This window comes from Chiloscyllium plagiosum, unplaced genomic scaffold (assembly GCF_004010195.1).
Source record: "Chiloscyllium plagiosum isolate BGI_BamShark_2017 unplaced genomic scaffold, ASM401019v2 scaf_66759, whole genome shotgun sequence".
Classification (NCBI taxonomy): domain Eukaryota; kingdom Metazoa; phylum Chordata; class Chondrichthyes; order Orectolobiformes; family Hemiscylliidae; genus Chiloscyllium; species Chiloscyllium plagiosum.
The window spans coordinates 4,217-12,029 of record NW_025206792.1 but is presented as its reverse complement, the minus strand read 5'-3'; the positions used below and the strand labels follow the sequence as shown (position 1 = coordinate 12,029).

Here is a 7,813-nt window from a genome sequence, read left to right as displayed (position 1 = left end):
GTCCGTGTGTGTGTGTCCATGTGTATGTATATGTGTGTCCGTGTGTGTGTGTCCGTGTGTGTGTCCATGTGTGTGTGTATGTGTCTGTGTGTGTGTATATCTGTGTATATACGAATGTCCAGGCTGGAATAGGAAATGACCTAGCTCAATGGTACATCATGTCGGTGGAAAGGCTGCTCACTGCAGAGCAGAAACTATAAAGGGAACCGGGAAGGAGCTCGTGGCTCTGACTGACATGGAGTAACCCTGGTTTTATCTTCCTCAACCCTTCAACACCAGATGTGCACAACAGGAATGCTTGTTTCGACAGCACTGCCTGCGTTAGGATGGAAGGAGACGGAGCTGGAAACGCCGAGCTAATCCGAATGGGCCAAATGGCCTTTCTACATGCTGGAATGGACTCTCTGAAGGCAAGTAAGATAACTTGCAACAGCCTTTTAAGATTGAACGAGAAGATGTAGCAGTTTAGATTTACTGCAAATATTGCAGTGCTGAAACGAGAGGATTTTATAACAGGACCGAAACCAGAATCCGTTCGGCTGCAGTTATAAATATGACGTTTATAAGATTGGAAAGTTTGTGAGGTTGTCTCTTGTTTAAAGTTGCAATGGGGAACTATAGGACTGTGTGTGAGTGGTGCTCAGATATCCTGTTCATGTACACAGGCTAAACCTGGGGTTCTGATTTGGAGAGGCCGGTCTTGGACTGGGGTATACAAAGTTAAAAATCCCACAACACCGGGTTATAGTCCAACAGGTTTAATTGGAAGCACTAGCTTTCGGAGCGACGCTCCACAATCACCTGATGAAGGAGCGTCGCTCTGAAAGCTAGTGCTTCCCATTCAACCTGTTGGACTATAACCCGGTGTTGTGGGATTTTTAACTTTGTAAACCTGGGGTTGTTCGCTTAGAAGTCACGTGCTTGTAACATGCACCTCTGCAAATAAACATCTTTTAAAAGTGCACAAAATAATTCTCCACTTCTAATTTTCACCAACAGGGTTCCTGGAATAGAATGCTCAGACTGAGCTTACTTCATTCGAGCGGCCACATTTGTCCAATCAGATTCTCATTTTCTACAGAGTCATAGAGATGTATACAGCACGGAAACAGACCCTTCGGTCCAACCTGTCCATGCCGACCCAGATATCCCAACCCAATCTAGTTCCACCTGCCAGCACCCGGCCCATATCCCTCCAAACCCTTCCTATTCATATACCCATCCAAATGCCTCTTAAATGTTGCAATTGTACCAGCCTCCATCACATCCTCTGGCAGCTCATTCCATACACATACCGCCCTCTGGGTGAAAAAGTTGCCGCTTAGGTCTTTTTTATATCTTTCCCCTCTCACCCTAAACCTATGCCCTCTAGTTCTGGACTCCCCGATCCCAGGGAAAAGACCTTGTCTATTCATCCTATCCATGCCCCTCATGATTTTATAAACCTCACAACACACCTTATTTTTTTCTGTTCTGCCTGTAGAGCACGTAAACACCACTTTTCACTGTATCTCAGTACACGTGACACCAATAAATCAATCGTTCACTGACTAGCACTCTGAATGGCACCTTCCCCTCCCCACCCCTCTCTGCCTTCCACAAGGGCTGTTCCCTTCGACAGTCCCTGGTTCACACCACTCACCCCAAACCCCTCTCCAACTGCCAAACCCCCCGGTACCTTCCCCTGGAACAGGAAAAGATGTAAAACCTGCCCCCACACCACACACCCCTCCTCACCTCCATCCAGGGGCCCCCAAAAAGCCCCTCCAGGTGAGACAGAGGTTCACCTGCCTCTCTTCCAACCGAGTTTACTGCCTCGGGGTTCCTGATGTGGTCTCCTCTACATCAGGGAGACTGAACAGAAACTTTGGGAACGGCTCACCGAGCATCTCAGCCGGGCCCGCAGAGGCCGACCGGACCTCCCAGGCCCCACCCATTCCAATCCCCCCCCTTCCCACTCCCTTTCCGACATGACCATCCTCAGCCTCCTCCATTGCCACAACGAACCAAACCACAAATTGGAGAAACCACACCTCACCTTCCGCCGAGGCAGCCGGCAGCCCGGAGGGCTCAACACGGAGGTCTCCAATTTCAAATCACCTCCCTCCCCCATTCCCCAACTCCCTTCCAAGCTCCTCCCCCTTCCCTTGCACTGCTCCGTACTACCAACCAGACCCATTCCTCCCATTGACCAACCAGGTGGTACCCTCTATCTGTCTTCACCTATCCCTAACTCACCACCTTGCGACCTGCATTCCCTTCATCTGTAGCTCCCCCCACCCCCAGTCCTGGAGAAAGGTTACATCCGAAACGTTGACTTCTCCACCTCCTGATGCTGCCTGGTTTGCTGCGTTCTCCCAGCCTCCTGTCTGTATTTTTGGGAATCCAGCATCTGCAGCTTTCTTGTCTCTAGCTCTGAATGGTTAGCCAGTGTTCATCTCTGCTTTCTGTCTTACATATTCCATCCTGTCGAATGTACTTACTATATCCAGATACATTTGATAGCTGTCCATTGAACTCAGTAACTCGTTCACATTCTCCTGTAAAACACAAGCAGGAAAACATTCAATAGAAAGGCATTAAAGGCCGGGTTTAACAAGTGGAGAGATCCAGATAAAGAGTCTGTGGTGAGGCCAGTTGAGTTTCTGGTCAATGGTAACCCCCAGGATGTTGATAGTGGGGGTTTCAGTGACGGTAACACTGGATGTCAAGGGGGGGCGGCGGTGGTTAGATTGTTACTTGTTGGAGATGGTCAGAGCCTGGCATTTGTGTGGCACCAATGTTACTTCTCAGCCCAAGCCTGGGTATTGCCCAGATCTTGTTGTATTTGGACATGAACTGCTTCAGTATCTGAGGAGTTGCGAATGGTGCTGGACACTGTGCAATCATCAGTGAACATCCCCCACTTCTGACCTTATGATGGAGGGAAGGTCATTGATGGAGCAGCTGAAGATGGTTGGGCCCAGGACACTACCCTGAGGAACTCCTGCAGAGATGTCCCGGGGCTGAGATGACTGACCTCCAACAACCACAACCATCTTCCTATGTGCCAGGTATGACTCCAACCAGCGGAGAGTTTGCCCCCTGATACCCATTGATTCCAGGTTTGCCAGGGCTCCTTGATGCCACACTCGGTCGAATGCCGCCTTGATGTCAAGGGCTGTCCCTCTCCCCTCCCCTCTGGAGTTCAGCTCTTTTGTCCATGTTTGACCCCAGGCTGTAATGAGGTCAGGAGCTGTGTGACCCTGGTGGGACCCAAACTGGGTGTCACTGAGCAGGTTATTGCTGAGCAGGTGCTGCTTGATAGCACTGTTGGTGACACCTTCCATCACTTTCCTGATGATCGAGAGGAGACCGATGGGACGGTAATTGGCTGGGTGGGATTTGTCCAGTCGGGCAATTTTCCACATTGTCAGGTAGATGCCAGTGTTATAACTGTACTGGTACAGCTTGGCTCGGGGAGCGGCAGGTTCTGGAGCACAAGTCTTCAGTCCTATTGCTGGAATGTTGTCAGGGCCCATAGCCTTTGCAGTATCCAGTGTCTCCAACCATTTCTTGATATCACGTGGAGTGAATCGGATTGGATGAAGACTGGGATCTGTGATGCTGGGGACCACTGGAGGAGGCTGAGATGGATCATCCACTCAGCACTTCTGGCTGAAGATTGCTGTGAAAGCTTCAGCCTGACCTTTTGCCCTGATGTGCTGGGCTCCTCCATCATTGAGGACGGGGATATTTGTGGGGGCTCTTCCTCCAGTGAGTTGTTTAATCCCCCACCACCATTTGTGACTGGATGTGGCAGCACTGCAGAGCTTAGATCTGATCCAGTGATTGTGGGATCATTTAGCTCTGTCTGTCACTTGCTGCTTTTATTGTTTGGCGTGCAAGTAATCCTGTTTGGTGGCTTCACCAGGTTAACATCTCATCTTCAGGAAGGCCAGGTGCTGCTCCTGCCATGCCCTCCTGCACTCTCCATTGAACCAGGGTTGATCCCCTGGCTTGATGGTAATGGTTGAGTGGGGGATATGCTGGGCCATGAGGTTACAGATTGTGCTGGAGTACAGTTCTCCTGCTGTTGATGGCCCATAGTGCCTCATGGATGCCCAGTCCTGAGTTGCTCGATCTGTATGAAGTCTGTCCCATTCAGCACGGTGATAGTGCCACACAACACGATGGAGGGTATTCTCAATGTGAAGGTGGGACTTTGTCTCCACAAGGACTGTGTGGTGGTCACTCTTACCGATACTGTCACGGACAGATACATCTGCAGCTGGCAGATTGGTAAGGATGAGGCTGAGTATATTTTTTCCTCTTGTTGGTTCCCCCACCACCTGCTGCAGACCCAGGGTAGCAGCTATGTCCTTTAGGACCTGACCAGCTCGATCAGTAATACTGCTGCTGAGCCACTCTTGGTGGTGGACATTGAGATCCCCCACCCAGGGTACATTCTGTGACCTTGCCACCCTCAGTGCTTCCTCTAGGTGTTGTTCAACACGGAGGAGTACCGATTCATCAGCCGAGGGAGGGTGGTACGTGGGAATCAGCAGGAGGGTTCCTTGCCCAGGTTTAATTATCGTCTATTGTTGGAAGGTATGATTCCGTGAGTAGGACTATGTCAGGCTGTTGTTGGAGTAATCTGTGAGACAGCTCTCCCAATGTTGGCACCAGGCCCCAGGTGTTAGTGAGGCGGGTCGACAGGGCTGTTTCTGCCGTGGTCTTTTCCGGATCCAAGGTTGATGCCAGGTGATCCGCTCGGTTTCATTTCTCTGTGACTTTCTAGCGATTGACACAACTGAGTGGCTTGCTCGGCCACTTCACGGGGCAGCTGAGAGTCAACCACATTGCTGTGGGTCTGGAGTCACATGTAGGCCAGACCAGGCAGATTTCCTTCCGTAAAGGCATTAGTGAACCAACAATAGACGATAATTTTGTGGTCATCAGGCAACTCTCAACTCCAGATTTTTATTGAATTCAAATGCTACCATCTGCCGTGGTGGGATTCGAACCCAGGTCCCCAGAACATTATTCTGGGTTTCCAGATTAGAGCGGTGCTGGAAGAGCACAGCAGGTCAGGCAGCATCCGAGGAGCAGGAAAATCGACGTTTTGAGCAAAAGCCCTTCATCAACTCCCCCTCCCACTCCGTGTCCTTGGCGGAGTGTGAGGGGGAGTTGAAGTGCTCAGCCACGGGGCGGTGGGGTTGGTTGGTGCAGGTGTCCCAGAGGTGTTCTCTGAAACATTCCACGATTGGCGTCCTGTCTCCCCGATGTAGAGGACACCACACCGACAGCAACGGACACAGTAGATGAGTAGATTCCTATTTACCTTGCCCCCAGCCTAAGCCACACACCCCTCCCATTTATCTCTCAGCCCCCTTAGGGGTCCCCACTTTCCTGATGAAGGGCTTATGCTCAAAACGTGGACCCTCCTGCTCCTCAGATGCTGCCTGACCGGCTGTGCTTTCCCAGCGCCACACGTTTTGACTCTGATCTCCAGCATCTGCAGTTCTGACTCCAGGAGGTTGGGCCTGGACTTATTGGGAGAGGTGACCTTATTGAAACATCCAGGATTCCCTGGGGGACTTGACAGGGGGGATGTGGAGAGGTTGTTTCCCCTTGTGGGAGAGAGTCTAGGACCAGAGGGTACAATCTCAGAATAAGTGGTCACCCATTGCAGACAGTGATGAGGAGGAATTTCTTCCCTCAGAGGGGGGTGAGTCTGTGGAATTCTTTCCCACAGAGGGCTGTCGGGGCTGGGTCAGTGAGTATATTCAAGGCTGAGACAGAGAGATGTTTAATCAGGAAGGTCAATCAATTATGTTCTCTCTCTCTCTCTCCCCTCCCCCACCAGCCCCTCACCCTTCTACTCTTTCCCACCTTCAGACACAGACTCACTCCCCCTACCCTTTGAATCCAATGCTGCGTCCTTCTCCAAACGTTTGTGCCAACCAATCCGATGCCCTTGATGCCAAGGGTGAGGTTTATATATCAGCCTTTCATCTTGACACAAAGGGTTCTGAAGGGGCACAGAGTCCGAAACGTTAACTCTGCTTTCTCTCCCCACAGAAGCTGCTGTCACCCTCAGCAGCCAGTCAGCAGTGTGAAACTGAGGCCCGGGTGTGAACTTACCCGAAATTCCAGGACGTCCACAAAGGAGTGGTAGAAATTGGTCAGGTTCTTCAGGATGTCGGACTTGTCTTTCTGGATGCTGCTGAGCTGGTTCTGCAAGGGAATGTTAAACCCAGAGTCAGGAGGCTCCATAGCGTCACAGAGATATCCAGCACGGAAACAGACCTTTTGGTCCAACCCGTCCATGCCAACCAGATATCCCCAACTTAATCTAGTCCCATTTGCCAGCACTTGGCCCATATCCCTCTAACCCCTTGCTATCCATGTCCCCATCCAGATGCCTCTTAAATGCTGTAATTGTACCAGCCTCCACCACTTCCTCTGGCAGTTCATTCCATACACATACCACCTTCTGTGTGAAAACGTTGCCCCTTTAGGTCCCTTTTTAAATCTTTCCCCTCTCACCTGAAACCCTCTAGTTCTGGACTCCCCTATTTTGGGAAAATGACCTTATCTATTTACCCTATTCATGTCCCTCACGATTTTATAAACCTCTACAAGGTCACCCCTCAGCCTCCGACGCTCCAGGGAAAACAGCCCCAGCCTGTTCAGCCTCTCCCTGTAGCTCAAATCCTCCAACCCTGGCAACATTCTTGTAAGTCTTTTCTGAACCCTTTCAAGTTTCACAACATCTTTCCGATAGGAAGGAGACCAGAATTGCACACAATATTCCAACAGTGGCCTAACCAATGTCCTGTACAGCCGCAACATGACCTCCCAACTCCTGTACTCAATACTCTGACCAATAAAGGAAAGCATACCAAACGCCGCCTTCACTATCCTATCTACCTGTGACTCCACTTTCAAGGAGCTATGAACCTGCACTCCGAGGTCTCTGAACTGTGTAAGAAAGAGTGAGTCATTGGCATCGGTGGTGGGGATGAGGGTGAGAATTAGCAGATCAGAATGCCACACTTGATGGTACATTTGGCATTCAGACACAGAGTTCTAGAGGTTACAGAATACTATTAGAAAGATACAGTATTGAGGAGACCATTCAGCTCATAATGACAGTGTTGGCCAATTAGCCCTGTGCAGCTGTTTTTGCACATATCCTCTTGTGGCAAAGTGCTAGTGTCTCTATCCCTGCACCAGGAGGCCCCGGTTCACGTCCCATCCTGCTGCAGAGGTGTGTAAGAACGTCCCTCAACAGGTTACTTGGGGAATAGTTTACAGAGGCCAGGCCTAACTGTTCCTGTGTCTCAGCACAGTCAAAGAGAAATGGACACAAACAATGAAAGAGAAGCATATTTCCCTTTCAAAAGTTATTCTTGAATATGATTTGATGAGCCAGCGAAACATTAGCCACAACGCTCCCTTCCCATGTTCCCCTGCTTTGTCTGACATACGTCAGGACGGCGAGGATGGGGAAGGAGGGAGAGAGAGAAAAGGCAGGGAGAGGATGGCATGTAGAAAATGGAGGAGGGGGGGGATATGTGTACGTGGAGAATCTCCCTTCTGTCTATTTCACAGCCCCCACATCTTCACACGAGGATTCAGCACATCTCCAGCCCTCGTTCAGGGACATCTGTTTGGTAGAGTGTGAGAGGCTCTCACACGCACACACACACTCACACTATCTCACACACACACTCACTCTCACACACACACAAGCACACACACACTCACACGCACTCACAATCACTCTCACACACACGCACTCACACTCACTCTCACACACACACAC

General features: G+C 50.4%; 1 protein-coding gene across 1 annotated transcript in view; it reads right to left on the bottom strand.

Moving 5' to 3' along the window:
* Nucleotides 1–2,387: 2,387 nt before the first annotated feature.
* LOC122546541 (nck-associated protein 1-like) overlaps nt 2,388–7,813 on the bottom strand; it is a 6,806-nt gene continuing 1,380 nt past the window's right edge. Inside the window, exons 2-3 of the mRNA XM_043685232.1 lie at nt 6,127–6,219; nt 2,388–2,540 (exon numbers count right to left, since the gene is read on the bottom strand). Coding sequence (XP_043541167.1) covers nt 2,424–2,540; nt 6,127–6,219 — 210 coding nt within the window. The 3' untranslated portion in view covers nt 2,388–2,423. The remainder of the gene's footprint in view (nt 2,541–6,126; nt 6,220–7,813) is intronic.